The sequence below is a fragment of the Oncorhynchus kisutch genome, unplaced genomic scaffold (genome assembly GCF_002021735.2).
Source record: "Oncorhynchus kisutch isolate 150728-3 unplaced genomic scaffold, Okis_V2 scaffold1018, whole genome shotgun sequence".
In the NCBI taxonomy this organism is placed as follows: Eukaryota; Metazoa; Chordata; class Actinopteri; order Salmoniformes; family Salmonidae; genus Oncorhynchus; species Oncorhynchus kisutch.
In genome coordinates, this window is record NW_022262963.1 from 63,793 (window position 1) to 82,879 (window position 19,087).

At 49.3% G+C, this 19,087-nt stretch overlaps 1 protein-coding gene across 1 annotated transcript in view; it reads right to left on the bottom strand.

Annotated features, from left to right (window-relative positions):
* Nucleotides 1–19,087, bottom strand: part of LOC116364189 (EH domain-binding protein 1-like) — a 37,475-nt gene that overhangs the window by 17,765 nt on the left and 623 nt on the right. Inside the window, exons 2-3 of the mRNA XM_031817411.1 lie at nt 10,700–10,839; nt 2,035–2,142 (exon numbers count right to left, since the gene is read on the bottom strand). Of these exons, the coding sequence (XP_031673271.1) occupies nt 2,035–2,142; nt 10,700–10,839 (248 nt within the window). The remainder of the gene's footprint in view (nt 1–2,034; nt 2,143–10,699; nt 10,840–19,087) is intronic.

A 19,087-nucleotide genomic window follows, 5' to 3' on the forward strand; every position in this document is an offset into this window, starting at 1 on the left:
AAACGAGGAATATGACTGATCATTGGTTCACTACAAATTGCAGACAAAAGGGGGAGGTTCAGGGTTCGGGGGCTCGGACACCAAGAGGGCAAACTGAAAAAGGACAGAAAACCAGCCAATGAAAAACAACCAATGAAAACCAGCCAATGAAAACCAACCAATGTACTAAACGTAATCTGAAGTGCAACACGAGAACACCAGGCAACACGACTACATTACCAATGGTACATAGAGGGAGAGAGAGAGAGAGAGAGAGAGAGCTAGGGCATGTGGAGAGAGCTAGGGCAGGGGAGAGAGAGAGAGAGCTAGGGCAGGAGAGAGAGAGAGAGCTAGGGCAGGAGAGAGAGAGCTAGGGCAGTAGAGTGAGAGAGAGCTAGGGCAGTAGAGTGAGAGAGAGAGAGAGAGAGAGAGAGAGAGAGAGAGCTAGGGCATGTGGAGAGAGCTAGGGCAGGGGAGAGAGAGAGAGAGAGAGAGAGCTAGGGCAGGAGAGAGAGAGAGAGCTAGGGCAGAAGAGAGAGCTAGGGCAGTAGAGTGAGAGAGAGCTAGGGCAGGAGAGAGAGAGCTAGGGCAGTAGAGCGAGAGAGAGCTAGGGCAGGAGAGAGAGAGAGAGCTAGGGCAGAAGAGAGAGAGCTAGGGCAGTAGAGAGAGAGAGAGCTAGGGCAGGAGAGAGAGAGCTAGGGCAGGAGAGAGAGAGCTAGGGCAGAATAGAGAGCTAGGGCAGAAGAGAGAGCTAGGGCAGAAGAGAGAGCTAGGGCAGTGGAGAGAGAGCTAGGGCAGTAGAGAGAGAGAGCTAGGGCAGTAGAGAGCGAGAGAGAGAGCTAGGGCAGTAGAGAGAGAGCTAGGGCAGCAGAGAGAGAGAGCTAGGGCAGTAGAGAGAGAGAGAGAGAGATAGGGCAGTAGAGAGAGAGAGAGCTAGGGCAGTAGAGAGAGAGAGAGCTAGGGCAGTAGAGAGAGAGCTAGGGCAGTAGAGAGAGCTAGGGCAGTAGAGAGAGAGAGCTAGGGCAGTAGAGAGAGAGAGCTAGGGCAGTAGAGAGAGAGCTAGGGCAGTAGAGAGAGAGAGCTAGGGCAGTAGAGAGAGAGAGAGAGCTAGGGCAGTAGAGAGAGAGAGAGCTAGGGCAGTAGAGAGAGAGAGAGCTAGGGCAGTAGAGAGAGAGAGAGCTAGGGCAGTAGAGAGAGAGCTAGGGCAGTAGAGAGAGAGCTAGGGCAGTAGAGAGAGAGCTAGGGCAGTAGAGAGAGAGAGAGAGCTAGGGCAGTAGAGAGAGAGAGAGCTAGGGCAGTAGAGAGAGAGAGAGCTAGGGCAGTAGAGAGAGAGAGAGCTAGGGCAGTAGAGAGAGAGAGCTAGGGCAGTAGAGAGAGAGCTAGGGCAGTAGAGAGAGAGAGCTAGGGCAGTAGAGAGAGAGAGAGCAAGGGCAGTAGAGACGAGAGAGAGCTAAGGGCAGTAGAGAGAGAGCTAGGGCAGTAGAGAGAGAGAGCTAGGGCAGTAGAGAGAGAGAGCTAGGGCAGTAGAGAGAGAGAGAGCTAGGGCAGTGGAGAGAGAGAGCTAGGGCAGTGGAGAGAGAGAGCTAGGGCAGTGGAGAGAGAGAGCTAGGGCAGTGGAGAGCGAGCTAGGGCAGTAGAGAGAGAGAGGGAGCTAGGGCAGGAGAGAGAGAGCTAGGGCAGTGGAGAGAGAGAGCTAGGGCAGTAGAGAGAGAGAGAGCTAGGGCAGTAGAGCGAGAGAGAGCTAGGGCAGTGGAGAGAGAGAGCTAGGGCAGTAGAGAGAGAGAGAGATAGGGCAGTAGAGAGAGAGAGAGAGAGAGCTAGGGCAGTAGAGAGAGAGAGCTAGGGCAGTGGAGAGAGAGAGAGCTAGGGCAGTAGAGAGAGAGAGCTAGGGCAGTAGAGAGAGAGCTAGGGCAGTAGAGAGAGAGAGCTAGGGCAGGAGAGGGAGAAACAAGAGTTAGAAAGAACAAGACAAAACGGGACAGAACAACAGAACGAGACAGTGAGAACGAGTGAGAAAGAAAAAGAGAAAAGGTTGAAAGTTGAAAACAGAAAGACCTTGGGAGGGAGACTGAGCGCTGCTTGGCCTTTTACTAGCCAGCTTTAGGAAGTAGTCCTCAGGGTCTCCGGCTAAGCAGCTGAGAGCATTGAGCTGGTTTACCATCTCTGAAAACAACCAGGCCAGAGAGCAGGAAGGGAGGAGAGCAGTGAGCAGAGAGAAAACATACAATACACACATATATTCAGAGAGGTTATATGTGTGTTAGGTAGTAGAATATCATATATGTTGAAGCCTAAGAGAGTACATATATTCACATATATTCAGAGAGGTTATATGTGTGTTAGCATTTACATTAATGTGCTACCTAAGAGAGCACATATACAAGTAACTGTCAAAATAAAGGAAACACCAACATAGTGTCTTAGGGGCGTTGGGCCACCAGGAGCCAGAACAGCCTCAACGTGCCTTGGCATTAGACTCTACAACCATCTGGAACTATAGAGGAATGGCAACACCATTATTCCACGAGGCATTACATCATGTGGTGTTTTGCCAAATGGTGTGGGAAAACAGCGTCTCAGGCGGCGCCCCAGAATCTCCTACGAGTGTTCAATTTGGGTTGAGATCTGGTGACTTAGACGGCCATGGCATTTAGTCAACAACGTTTTCATGCTCTTCAAACCATTCAGTGACCACTCGTGTCCTGTGGATGGGGGCGTTGTCATCCTATGGGGACATAGCCAAGATAGACAAAATAATGACCTGCTCAGCATTTTTATACATAATGGGATGTTAATTGATTAATTAACTCAGGAACCACACCTGTGTGGAAGCACCCGTTTTCAATATACTTTGTATCCCTTATAGTGTTTCCATTATTTTGGCAGTTACCTCTATATGACAGAACATTGTTGTGTTAGCTTTGGTAGCAACGCAGGGGCTTAGAGACAACATATATTCAGAGTCCTGTGTGTGTGTGTGTGTGTGTGTGTGTGTGTGTGTGTGTGCGTGTGTGTGTGTGTGTGTGTGTGTGTGTTAGAGAGAACATATATGTGGAAGGCAAGAGAGCACATATATTCACAGACTCGTGTGTGTGTGTGTGTGTGTGTGTTTGATATGGAATATACCTAGCCATATGTAGAAGGTTAAGAGAGCACATATATATTCACCAAGTCATTGTTAGCACATACTGTACATGTTAAGAATAAGAGAATGCGTAGACACTAATAGAACCCTGTTAACGTTGCCTCGCTGGCACAGCTAATACACACGTATACTGAACACAAATATAAAACACAACAAGCAACAACTTCCACAGTTTCACTGAGTTAAAGGTCACATAAGGGAATCAGTCAACTGATATGAATTCAATAGGCCCTAAATCTATGGATTTCACATGACTGGGCAGGGGGCCGCAGCCAATCAGAATGAGGTTTTCCCCCACAAAAAGGGATTTATTACAGGGAGAAACACTCCTCAGTTTCATCAGCTGTCCGGCTGGCTGATCTCAGACGATCCCGCTGAGGTGAAGAAGCCGGATGTGGAGGTCCTGGGCTGGCGTGGTTAAACGTGGTCTGTGGTCGTAAGGCCGGTTGGACATACTGCCAAATTCTCTGAAACAACTTTGGAGGCGGCTTATGGTAGAAAAATGAACATTCAATTCTCTGGTAACAGCTCTGGTGGACATTCCTACAGTTGGCATGCCAACTGTACGCTCCAGCAAAACTTGAGACATTGTGGCCTTTTATTGCCCCCAGCACAAGGTGCACCTATGCAATGATAATGCTGTTTAATCAACTTCTTGATATGCCACACGTCAAGCGGATTAATTATCTTGGCAAATGAGAAACGCTCACTAACAGGATTGCAAACAAATTTGTGCACAAAATAAAGAGAAATAAGCTTTTTGTGCGTATGGAACATTTCTGGGATCAGTTATTTCAACTCATGAAACATGGGCCGAACAATTTGTTGCGTTTCTATTTTAATTCAGTACATATGTAAAGTCTAAAAGCACACTTACATTCATAGACAGTAGCGGTATCTGCAGGGGGGACTAGATATATAGTGCTTTCATTTCTAAACCAGATATACAATAATTTATTCTTAGCTGACTTACCTAGTTAAATAAAGGTTACATTTAAATAAAATAAAATATATACACTACTGGTGAAAAGTAGCCAATAGCATTCCAGGTGAAGCTGGTTGAGAGAATGGTTACTACATGATTCAATATGTGTTATTTCATAGTTTTGATGTCTTGACTATTATTCTACAATGTAGAAAATTGTAAAAAATAAAGAAAAACCCTTGAATGAGTAGGTGTTATAAAACTTTTGACCGGTAGTGTATATGAAAATAACCTTATAGAAAAAGATTACATTCTGTACTGTCCAATCATATGAATAATTTGATCTCAAAACCAAAATGCTGCCCTGTCCAAAGTGTATATTCGCTGACAACTGCAGCTACCAACTAGCATCTATAGTTAGTCATGCTAGCACTATACTACCGCATCTGCCGCTACAAATTATTAGCTAGGCTAACTAGCATCTTTAGTTAGTAATGCTAGCACTATACTACCGCATCTGCCGCTACAAATTACTAGCTAGGCTAACTAGCATCTTTAGTTAGTCATGCTAGCGCTATGCTACAGTATTTGCCACTACAAATTACTAGCTAGGCTAACTAGCATCTTTAGTTAGTCATGCTAGCACTATGCTACCGCATCTGCCGCTACAAATGACTAGCTAGGCTAACTAGCATCTTTAGTTAGTCATGCTAGCGCTATGCTACCGTATTTGCCACTACAAATTACTAGCTAGGCTAGCTAGCATCCTGGGACTGATCTAGGTTGAAGATACCCAGGTTAGAATAAAAATTATTCCACCAGAAAGCTTTTGAATTTTTTTCTCATATTAATGGGACTAGCGCTGATGCTAACTAGCATCGCTGGACCCATTGTTTAGAATTATTCACAATTTTTGCAAAGAGTTGTGGGATACTAGAATCCTCTTGTCTTAACCTTTGTTATGTACAACCTAGGGACTAAGGCAGTGTTTCCCAAACCCAGTCCTCGGGACCCCAAGGAGTGCACGTTTTGGCCCTTAACATGACACAGCTGATTCTAATAATGATTAGTTGATTATTTGAATCAGCTGTGTTTATGTTTATGGGTGTATGGGATGTGTTTATGTTTATGGGTGTATGGGATGTGTTTATGTTTATGGGTGTATGGGATGTGTTTATGGGTGTATGGGATGTGTTTATGTTTATGGGTGTATGGGATGTGTTTATGTTTATGGGTGTATGGGATGTGTTTATGGGTGTATGGGATGTGTGTGTTTATGGGTGTATGGGATGTGTTTATGGGCGTATGGGATGTGTTTATGTTTATGGGTGTATGGGATGTGTTTATGTTTATGGGTGTATGGGATGTGTTTATGGGTGTATGGGATGTGTTTATGTTTATGGGTGTATGGGACGTGTTTATGTTTATGGGTGTATGGGATGTGTTTATGGGTGTATGGGATGTGTTTATGTTTATGGGTGTATGGGATGTGTTTATGGGATGTGTTTATGTTTATGGGTGTATGGGATGTGTTTATGGGTGTATGGGATGTGTGTATGGGTGTATGGGATGTGTGTATGGGTGTATGGGATGTGTGTATGGGATGTGTTTATGGGTGTATGGGATGTGTGTATGGGTGTATGGGATGTGTGTATGCAATGTGTTTATGTTTATGGGTGTTTTAGTTTTTTCCAGGACCGAGTTTGGGAAACGCTGGACTAAGGGAATGACAACCGCCACTATGACAAAGACTTACGCCCGTATGCATATGACCAGTGGTGCGCAGCTATAGGCACCCAATGTATATTTATGTACGTTGAGCGGAGAGGAAGAGGAAGAGGAGAAACACAGTTTAATGTAAAGAGCCTACGCTTTGTGAAGTCAGAGCAAGCAAAGCTGAACACAGCAGCTCCCATTCATTAGTCACAGTGTGATCTGGAGTATAAACGGATAGATGGAGGGTTGGAGGGAGAGAGAGTTAGAGAGAGAGAGAGGGAGGGGAGAGAGAGAGGGAGAGAGAGGGAGGGAGGGAGAGAGGGATGGATGGAGAGAGGGAGAGAGAGAGAGAGAGAGAGAGAGAGGGAGGGAGGGAGAGAGAGAGAGAGAGAGAGAGAGAGAGAGAGAGAGAGAGAGAGAGATGGAGGGAGAGAGAGAGAGAGAGAGAGAGAGAGAGAGAGAGATGGAGGGAGAGAGAGAGAGAGAGAGAGAGAGAGAGAGATGGAGGGAGAGAGAGAAAGAGAGAGAGATGGAGGGAGAGAGAGAGAGAGAGAGAGAGAGAGATGGAGGGAGAGAGAGAGAGAGAGAGAGATGGAGGGAGAGAGAGAGAGAGAGAGAGAGAGAGAGATGGAGGGAGAGAGAGAGAGAGAGAGAGAGAGAGAGAGAGAGAGAGAGAGAGAGAGAGAGAGAGAGAGAGAGAGAGAGATGGAGGGATGGATGGAGAGAGAGAGAGGGAGCCAGCACAGAAGAGAACGTGTGATGAAAAAATAAAAACTCCTGGAAATAACTGCAACACCCATAAACACGAACACATCCCATACACCCATAAACACGAACACATCCCATACACCCATAAACACGAACACATCCCATACACCCATAAACACAAACACATCCCATACACCCATAAACACGAACACATCCCATACACCCAGACACACGAACACATCCCATACACCCACACCCATAAACACATCCCATACACCCATAAACACGAACACATCCCATACACCCATAAACACGAACACATCCCATACACCCACACCCATAAACTCATCCCATACACCCAAACACACAAACACATCCCATACACCCATAAACACGAACACATCCCATACACCCATAAACACGAACACATCCCATACACCCAGACACACAAACACATCCCATACACCCAGACACACAAACACATCCCATACACCCACACCCATAAACTCATCCCATACACCCAAACACACAAACACATCCCATACACCCATAAACATAAACACATCCCATACACCCATAAACACAAACACATCCCATACACCCATAAACACAAACACATCCCATACACCCATAAACACAAACACATCCCATACACCCATAAACACAAACACATCCCATACACCCATAAACACAAACACATCCCATACACCCATAAACATAAACACATCCCATACACCCACACCCATAAACTCATCCCATACACCCAAACACACAAACACATCCCATACACCCATAAACATAAACACATCCCATACACCCAAACACATCCCATACACCCATAAACACAAACACATCCCATACACCCATAAACACAAACACATCCCATACACCCATAAACACAAACACATCCCATACACCCATAAACACAAACACATCCCATACACCCATAAACATAAACGCATCCCATACACCCATAAACATAAACACATCCCATACACCCATAAACACAAACACATCCCATACACCCATAAACACAAACACATCCCATACACCCATAAACATAAACATATCCCATACACCCAGACACACAAACACATCCCATACACCCACAGACATGCTGACATCCCATACACCCACAAACATGCAGACATCCCATACACCCACAGACATGCTGACATCCCATACACCCACAGGCATGCTGACATCCCATACACCCACAGACATGCAGACATCCCATACACCCACAGACATGCAGACATCCCATACACCCGCAGACACGCTGACATCCCATACACCCACAGACACGCAGACATCCCATACACCCACAGACATGCAGACATCCCATACACCCATAAACACAAACACATCCCATACACCCACAGACACGCAGACATCCATACACCCACAGACACGCTGACATCCCATACACCCACAGACACGCATACATCCCATACACCCACAGGCACGCAGACATCCCATACACCCACAGGCATGCTGACATCCCATACACCCACAGACACGCAGACATCCCATACACCCACAGGCACGCAGACATCCCATACACCCACATATACACATGCTGACCCACAAGCATCAGTAAAAAAAAAAGCCAACCAGAAAAGGAACAAGGTGTCACCCAAAAAGATCAGGAAGAGTGTTGGGTATTTCCGTTTATGCCTCAGTCAAAGCAGACTGTTAAGCTGTGGCCGTCTGGTCATGGCGAACAACAACGGACAACACCATGTGGCTACAACACCACCATGTGGCTACAACACCACCATGTGGCTACAACAACACCATGTGGCTACAACAACACCATGTGGCTACAACACCACCATGTGGCTACAACACCACCATGTGGCCACAACACCACCATGTGGCCACAACACCACCATGTGGCCACAACACCACCATGTGGCCACAACACCAACATGTGGCTACAACACCACCATGTGGCCACAACACCACCATGTGGCCACAACAACACCATGTGGCTACAACACCACCATGTGGCCACAACACCAACATGTGGCTACAACACCACCATGTGGCCACAACACCACCATGTGGCCACAACAACACCATGTGGCTACAACACCACCATGTGGCTACAACACCACCATGTGGCCACAACACCACCATGTGGCCACAACACCACCATGTGGCCACAACACCACCATGTGGCCACAACACCACCATGTGGCCACAACACCAACATGTGGCTACAACACCACCATGTGGCCACAACACCAACATGTGGCTACAACACCACCATGTGGCCACAACACCACCATGTGTCCACAAGAACACCATGTGGCTACAACACCAACATGTGGCTACAACACCACCATGTGGCCACAACACCACCATGTGTCCACAAGAACACCATGTGGCTACAACACCAACATGTGGCTACAACACCACCATGTGGCCACAACACCACCATGTGGCCACAACACCACCATGTGGCTACAACACCACCATGTGGCCACAACACCACCATGTGGCCACAACACCACCATGTGGCTACAACACCACCATGTGGCCACAACACCACCATGTGGCCACAACAACACCATGTGGCCACAACACCACCATGTGGCTACAACACCACCATGTGGCTACAACACCACCATGTGTCCACAAGAACACCATGTGGCTACAACACCACCATGTGGCCACAACAACACCATGTGGCCACAACAACACCATGTGGCTACAACACCACCATGTGGCTACAACACCACCATGTGGCCACAAGAACACCATGTGGCTACAACACCACCATGTGGCTACAACACCACCATGTGTCCACAAGAACACCATGTGGCCACAACACCAACATGTGGCTACAACACCACCATGTGGCCACAACACCACCATGTGGCCACAACAACACCATGTGGCTACAACACCACCATGTGGCCACAACACCAACATGTGGCTACAACACCACCATGTGGCCACAACACCACCATGTGGCCACAACACCACCATGTGGCCACAACACCAACATGTGGACACAACACCAACATGTGGCCACAACACCAACATGTGGCTACAACACCACCATGTGGCCACAACACCAACATGTGGCTACAACACCACCATGTGGCCACAACACCACCATGTGGCCACAACACCAACATGTGGCCACAACACCAACATGTGGCTACAACACCACCATGTGGCCACAACACCACCATGTGGCCACAACACCAACATGTGGCTACAACACCACCATGTGGCCACAACACCACCATGTGTCCACAAGAACACCATGTGGCTACAACACCAACATGTGGCTACAACACCACCATGTGGCCACAACACCACCATGTGGCCACAACACCACCATGTGGCCACAACATACACCCAAACACACAAACACCACCATGTGGCTACAACACCACCATGTGGCCACAACACCACCATGTGGCCACAACACCATCATGTGGCCACAACACCACCATGTGGCCACAACACCACCATGTGGCCACAACACCACCATGTGGCCACAACACCACCATGTGGCCACAACAACACCATGTGGCCACAACACCACCATGTGGCTACAACACCACCATGTGGCTACAACACCACCATGTGGCTACAACACCACCATGTGTCCACAAGAACACCATGTGGCCACAACACCACCATGTGGCCACAACACCACCATGTGGCCACAACACCACCATGTGGCTACAACACCACCATGTGGCTACAACACCACCATGTGTCCACAAGAACACCATGTGGCTACAACACCACCATGTGGCCACAACAACACCATGTGGCCACAACACCACCATGTGGCTACAACACCACCATGTGGCTACAACACCACCATGTGGCCACAAGAACACCATGTGGCTACAACACTACCATGTGGCCACAACAACACCATGACTGGATGAATCTACATGATGCTTAGAAGCCCTCAGTTGTTGAATCAGTGTTCTTCATGGGTGTTACTACATGCCCATGTGGTCTTCTGATGACAAAACAATCTTTAAAAATACTCTTATGGAAGCAGGAAGTCTCACTGAGGTCAGACGACCTTTTACAATGGAGGGGGAGATTTGCTGCATTTCGTCTGTGATCTCAGCAGCTTCTTCTGGTCTCCTTAACAAATAGAGGTGTGTGTGTGTAACCTCTCACCTGTGATCTCAGCAGCTTCTTCTGGCCTCAACAAATAGAGGTGTGTGTGTGTAACCTCTCACCTGTGATCTTAGCAGCCTTCTCCTCCTGGTTGGCCCTGTTCTCCTCATTCTCCTCGTCCTCCTCCTCAAAGTCATCCAGGTTGCCGATATCAGCCTGCTTCATACTCATCAGGCTGGCCAGGCTCTGCATGTCCTCGTCACTGAGACACACACAGACAGACAGACAGACAGACAGACAGACAGACAGACAGACAGACAGACACAGAGAGACAGACAGACAGACACAGAGAAAGACAGACAGTCAGATTTTATTTCTGACAAATCTAACCAAGAGAAACCACAACATACAGCCATTTTGTAAAGGCCAACATCGCTCTCTCGCTCTCATAGCAGACAACCATCTCACAGGGGAGAAAGGACGATCTCACACCTACTGTAAAACCATGTAACACATCAAGTCTCAGGATGTACAGGGAATATCATGACCTGTCTATAGTGTCATTAAACAGGGAATATCATGACCTGTCTATAGGGTTATTAAACAGGGAATATCACAGGGAATATCATGACCTGTCTATAGTGTCATTAAACAGGGAATATCATGACCTGTCTATAGGGTTATTAAACAGGGAATATCATGACCTGTCTATAGTGTTATTAAACAGGGAATATCATGACCTGTCTATAGGGTCATTAAACAGGGAATATCATGACCTGTCTATAGTGTTATTAAACAGGGAATATCATGACCTGTCTATAGTGTTATTAAACAGGGAATATCATGACCTGTCTATAGTGTTATTAAACAGGGAATATCATGACCTGTCTATAGTGTTATTAAACAGGGAATATCATGACCTGTCTATAGAGTTATTAAACAGGGAATATCACCATCTATCTATAGGGTTATTAAACAGGGAATATCATGACCTGTCTATAGTGTTATTAAACAGGGAATATCACCATCTATCTATAGGGTTATTAAACAGGGAATATCATGACCTGTCTATAGTGTTATTAAACAGGGAATATAATGACCTGTCTATAGTGTCATTAAACAGGGAATATCATGACCTGTCTATAGTGTGTTAGGAAGTGGTGAGAGAAAGAGAAACAGAGAAAATTGAGAGAGATGGACACGGACAGAGAGAGGAAGTGAGAGAGAGACACGGACAGAGAGAGTAAGGGAGAGATGGACCAGAGAGAGAGACACGGACAGAGAGAGGGTGACAGAGAGACATGGACAGAGAGAGAAAGAAAGGGAGAGATGGACACGGACAGAGAGAGAAAGTGAGAGAGAGACATGGATAGAGAGAGGATGACAGAGGGAGACATGGACAGAGAGAGACATGGACAGAGAGAGACACGGACAGAGAGAGGATAGAGAGAGAAAGGGAGAGATGGACACGGACAGGGAGAGGATGACAGAGAGACACGGACAGAGAGAGGATGACAGAGAGAAAGGGAGAGATGGACCAGAGAGAGGATGACAGAGAGAGAAAGGGAGAGATGGACACTGACAGAGAGAGGATGACAGAGAGAGGATGACAGAGAGAAAGGGAGAGATGGACCAGAGAGAGGATGACAGAGAGAGAAAGGGAGAGATGGACACGGACAGAGAGAGGATGACAGAGAGACACGGACAGAGAGAGGATGACAGAGAGAAAGGGAGAGATGGACCAGAGAGAGGATGACAGAGAGAGAAAGTGAGAGATGGACACGGACAGAGAGAGAAAGTGAGAGATGGACACGGACAAAGAGAGAAAGTGAGAGAGAGACATTGACAGAGAGAGGATGACAGAGAGAGAAAGGGAGAGATGGACCAGAGTGAGAGAGTACTATTCTCCTGTCTGTAAGCATAGTGTCCTTCATGAGGCAGCTGCTGAGGAAACAAAATGTGCACGTGTGTGTGTGTGTGTGTGTGTGTTTAATTGTATGTTTCTGTATGGGCATGCATGTATGTTTCTGTGTGTGTGTGCGTTTGTGTGTGTGTGTGTGTGTGTGTGTGTATATGAGGGGGCAAGGAGAAAACACACTCTGCCGAGGGGTTTCACATCCAGACACCACCAGATAGATAACACTCTGGGATTAACTCTCTCTCACTCCTTCCCACCACCACCTCTCTCCCACCTCTCTCTCTCCCCCCACCACCTCTCTCCCTCCCTGGCTCTCACACTCCTTCCCTCTCCCCCACCACCACCTCTCTCCCTCATCCTTTCTCTCCCTGGCTTTCTCTTTCTCCTCCTCTCTCTCTCTCTCACTCCTTCTCCCCCCCACCCGTCTATTTCTCTCTCTCCTTCAAAAATAAATACAGTGGTATTTTCTGTGGTGGCAGACCAGGAGACAGCAGCGGGCCAGGAGACAGCAGCGGGACAGGAGACAGAAGCGAGCCGGGCGACAGCAGCGGGCCAGACGACAGAAGCGGGCCAGGAGACAGAAGTGGGCCAGGAGACAGCAACGGGCCAGGAGACAGCAACGGGCCAGGCGAAAGCAGGTGTGCGGGCGACAGAAGCGGGCCAGGCGACAGAAGCAGGCCGGGCGACAGAAGCGGGCCGGGCGACAGCGGCGGGCCAGGCGACAGCAGGGCGCCAGGCGACAGCAGCGGGCCAGACGACAGCAGGGGGCCAGGCGACAGCAGCGGGCCAGGAGACAGCAGGGGGCCAGGCGACAGCAGCGGGCCAGGAGACAGAAGCGGGCCGGGCGACAGAAGGGGTGCGGGCGACAGCAGAGGGCCAGGCGACAGAAGCAGGCCAGACGACAGAAGCGGGTCAGGCGACAGAAGCGGGCCAGGTGACCAGCAGCGGCCAGGCGACAGCAGCGGGCCGGGAGACAGAAGCGGGCCGGGCGACAGCGGCGGGCCAGGCGACAGCAGGGCGCCAGGCGACAGCAGCGGGCCAGACGACAGCAGGGGGCCAGGCGACAGCAGCGGGCCAGGAGACAGCAGGGGGCCAGGCGACAGCAGCGGGGCCAGGAGACAGAAGCGGGCCGGGCGACAGAAGGGGTGCGGGCGACAGCAGAGGGCCAGGCGACAGAAGCAGGCCAGACGACAGAAGCGGGTCAGGTGACAGCAGCGGGCCAGGCGACAGCAGCGGGCCGGGAGACAGAAGCGGGCCGGACGACAGAAGCGGGCCGGACGACAGAAGCGGGCCGGGCGACAGAAGCGGGCCAGGCGACAGAAGCAGGCCGGGCGACAGAAGCGGGCCGGGCAACAGCGGCGGGCCAGGCGACAGCAGCGGGCCAGACGACAGCAGGGGGCCAGGCGACAGCAGCGGGCCAGGAGACAGAAGCGGGCCGGGCGACAGAAGGGGTGCGGGCGACAGCAGAGGGCCAGGCGACAGAAGCAGGCCAGACGACAGAAGCGGGTCAGGCGACAGAAGCGGGTCAGGCGACAGAAGCGGGCCAGGTGACAGCAGCGGGCCAGGCGACAGCAGCGGGCCCGGGAGACAGAAGCGGGCCGGACGACAGAAGCGGGCCGGGCAACAGAAGCGGGCCAGGCGACAGAGGCGGGCCAGGCGACAGCGGCGGGCCAGGAGACAGAAGCGGGGCGGGCGGGCGACAGATGCGGGGCGGGCCGACAGCAGCGGGCCAGACGACAGAAGCGGGCCAGGAGACAGAAGCGGGCCGGGCAACAGTAGCGGGCCGGGCGACAGAAGCGGGCCGGGCGACAGAAGCGGGCCGGGCGACAGCAGCGGGCCAAACAGCAGCAGCAGGTCAGACAACATAAGCAGGCCAGACAACAGAAGCAGGCCAGGCGACAGCGGCGGGCCAGGAGACAGAAGCGGGGCGGGCGGGCGACACATGCGGGGCGGGCGACAGCAGCGGGCCAGATGACAGAAGCGGGCCAGGAGACAGAAGCGGGCCGGGCAACAGTAGCGGGCCGGGCAACAGTAGCGGGCCGGGAGACAGAAGCGGGCCAGGCGACAGAAGCGGGCCAGGCGACAGAAGCGGGCCAGGCGACAGAAGCGGGCCAGGCGACAGAAGCGGGCCAGGCGACAGAAGCAGGTCAAACAACAGCAGCAGGTCAGACAACAGCAGCAGGTCAGACAACAGCAGCAGGTCAGGCGAAAGCAGCAGGTCAGGCGAAAGCAGCGGGCCAAACAGCAGCAGCAGGTCAGACAACAGCAGCAGGTCGGACAACAGCAGCAGGTCAGAAGCGGGCCAGGAGACAGAAGCGGGCCGGGCAACAGTAGCGGGCCGGCGACAGAAGCGGCCGGGCGACAGAAGCGGGCCGGGCGACAGAAGCGGGCCGGGCGACAGCAGCGGGCCAAACAGCAGCAGCAGGTCAGACAACATAAGCAGGCCAGACAACAGAAGCAGGCCAGGCGACAGCGGCGGGCCAGGAGACAGAAGCGGGGCGGGCGGGCGACACATGCGGGGCGGGCGACAGCAGCGGCCAGATGACAGAAGCGGGCCAGGAGACAGAAGCGGGCCGGGCAACAGTAGCGGGCCGGGCAACAGTAGCGGGCCGGGAGACAGTAGCGGGCCGGGAGACAGAAGCGGGCCAGGCGACAGAAGCGGGCCAGGCGACAGAAGCGGGCCAGGCGACAGAAGCGGGCCAGGCGACAGAAGCGGGCCAGGCGACAGAAGCAGGTCAAACAACAGCAGCAGGTCAGACAACAGCAGCAGGTCAGACAACAGCAGCAGGTCAGGCGAAAGCAGCAGGTCAGGCGAAAGCAGCGGGCCAAACAGCAGCAGCAGGTCAGACAACAGCAGCAGGTCGGACAACAGCAGCAGGTCAAACAACAACAGCAGGTCAGACAACAGCAGCAGTCAGGAAAAAGCAGCAGGTCAGACAAAAGCAGCAGGTCAGACAACAGAAGCAGGCCAGACAACAGCAGCAGGTCAGGCAACAGCAGCAGGTCAGACAACAGCAGCAGGCCAGACAACAGCAGGTCAAACAACAGCAGCAGGTCAGGCACCAGCAGCAGTCAGATGACAGAAGCAATAGAAGCTGATTTGAACTGTAATGCAGTTTATTTGTGGTCAGTGACATGGTTCTCTGAAGGGGTAAGAGGAGCACACACTGCCGCTCCCCGGTTCCCCTGCACAACAAAGGAGCTGGTGCTGTTTTACTGGCTGTGTGACAGCAAGAGACAAAATAGCACCTATCAAAGGGACCGAGGAGAGAGAGAATATAGAAAGAGGGAAAGAAAGAGCATAGAAAGAGGGAGAGAGAGAGAGACAGAGAGAGAGAGAGAGAGAGAGAGAGAGAGAAGAGAGAGAGAGAGAGAGAGAACAGAGAGAGAGAAACAGAGAGAGAGAAGAGAGAGAGAGAGAGAACAGAGAGAGAGAGAGAGAGAGAGAGAGAGAGAAGAGAGAGAGAGAGAGAGAGAGAGAGAGAGAGAGAGGGAGAGAGAGAGAGAGAGAGAGAGAGAGAGAGAGAGAGAGAGAGAGAGAAGAGAGAGAGAGAGAGAGAGAGAGAGAGAGAGAGAGAGAGAGAGAGAACAGAGAGAGAGAGAGAGACAGAGAGAGAGAGAGAGAGAGAGAACAGAGAACAGAGAAGAGAAACAGAGAGAGAGAGAGAGAGAGAAAGAGAACAGAGAACAGAGAGAGAGAACAGAGAGAGAGAACAGAGAGAGAGAACAGAGAACAGAGAGAGAACAGAGAACAGAGAGAGAGCGACAGAGAGAGAGAGAGAGAGAGAGAGAGAACAGAGAGAGAGAGAAGAGAGAGAGAGAGAACAGAGAGAGGAGAGAGAGAGACAGAGAGAGAAGAGAGAGACAGAGAGAGAGAGAGAGAGAGAGAGAGAGAGAGACAGAGAACAGAGAGAGAGAACAGAGAGAGAGAACAGAGAGAGAGAGAACAGAGAGAGAACAGAGAACAGAGAGAGAGCGACAGAGAGAGAGAGAGAGAGAGAGAGAGAGAGAACAGATAACAGATAGAAACAGAGAGAGAGAACAGAGAGACAGAGAGAGAGAAACAGAGAGAGAAACAGAGAGAGAGAACAGAGAGAGAGAACAGAGAGAGAACAGAGAGAGAGAACAGAGAGAGAACAGAGAAACAGAGAGAGAGAGAACAGAGAGAGAGACAGAGAGAGAGAGAGAGAGAATATGGATCCATTGAATGAGAGATATTCTCATTCTGAAGCTGGGGGTGACTAGAGGTTGACTGGTGCTATACAGAGACTGGTATTACACACTGAGACTGGTATTACACACTGAGACTGGTATTACACACTGAGACTGGTATTATACTGAGACTGATATTACACACTGAGACTGGTATTATACTGAGACTGGTATTACACACTGAGACTGGTATTACACACTGAGACTGGTATTACACACTGAGACTGGTATTACATACTGAGACTTGTATTATACTGAGACTGGTATTATACTGAGACTGGTATTACACACTGAGACTGGTATTATACTGAGAGTGGTATTACACACTGAGGCTGGTATTACACACTGAGACTGGTATTACACACTGAGACTGGTATTACACACTGAGACTGGTATTATACTGAGACTGGTATTATACTGAGACTGGTATTACACACTGAGACTGGTATTACACACTGAGACTGGTATTACACACTGAGACTGGTATTAGACTAACACACTGAGACTGGTATTACACACTGAGACTGGTATTACATACTGAGACTGGTATTATACTGAGACTGGTATTATACTGAGACTGGTATTACACACTGAGACTGGTATTATACTGAGACTGGTATTACACACTGAGACTGGTATTATACTAAGACTGGTATACACACTGAGACATGGTATTACACACTGAGACTGGTATTACACACTGAGACTGGTATTATACTGAGACTGGTATTATACTGAGACTGGTATTACACACTGAGACTGGTATTATACTGAGACTGGTATTACACACTGAGGCTGGTATTACACACTGAGACTGGTATTACACACTGAGACTGGTATTATACTGAGACTGGTATTACACACTGAGACTGGTATTACACACAGAGACTGGTATTACACACTGAGACTGGTATTACACACTGAGACTGGTATTACACACTGAGACTGGTATTACACACTGAGACTGGTATTATACTGAGACTGGTATTATACTGAGACTGGTATTATACTGAGACTGGTATTATACTGAGACTGGTATTATACTGAGACTGGTATTACACACTGAGACTGGTATTACACACTGAGACTGGTATTACACACTGAGACTGGTATTACACACTGAGACTGGTATTACACACTGAGACTGGTATTACACACTGAGACTGGTATTATACTGAGACTGGTATTACACACTGAGACTGGTATTACACACTGAGACTGGTATTACACACTGAGACTGGTATTACACACTGAGACTGGTATTACACACTGAGACTGGTATTACATACTGAGGACTGGTATAAAACACACTGAGACTGGTATTATACTGAGACTGGTATTATACTGAGACTGGTATTACACACTGAGACTGGTATTATACTGACACTGGTATTACACACTGAGACTGGTATTACACACTGAGACTGGTATTATACTGAGACTGGTATTACATTACTGAGACTGGTATTACACACTGAGGACTGGTATTACAACACTGAGACTGGTATTACACACTGAGACTGGTATTACACACTGTGACTGGTATTATACACTGAGACTTGTATTACACACTGAGACTGGTATTACATTACTGATACTGGTATTATACACTGAACTGGTATACACACTGAGACTGGTATTACACACTGAGACTGGTATTACATACTGAGACTGGTATTATACTGAGACTGGTATTACACTGATACTGGTATTACACTGAGACTGGTATTACACACTGAGACTGGTATTACATACTGAGACTGGTATTATACTGAGACTGGTATTATACTGAGACTGGTATTACACTGAGACTGGTATTACACTGAGACTGGTATTACACACTGAGACTGGTATTCCACACTGAGACTGGTATTACACACTGAGACTGGTATTACACACTGAGACTGGTATTACATACTGAGACTGGTATTATACTGAGACTGGTATTATACTGAGACTGGTATTACACTGAGACTGGTATTACACACTGAGACTGGTATTACACACTGAGACTGGTATTACACACTGAGACTGGTATTACACTGAGACTGGTATTACACACTGAGACTGGTATTACACACCGAGACTGGTATTACATACTGAGACTGGTATTACACACCGAGACTGGTATTACACACTGAGACTGGTATTACATACTGAGACTGGTATTACATACTGAGACTGGTATTACATACTGAGACTGGTATTACACACTGAGACTGGTATTACACACTGAGACTGGTATTACACACTGAGACTGGTATTACATACTGAGACTGGTATTACACACTGAGACTGGTATTACACACTGAGACTGGTATTATCGTCCTGTTTGTATTGTGGACGGCAGGAGGACGTTAGCAGAAAATCAACATTCTCT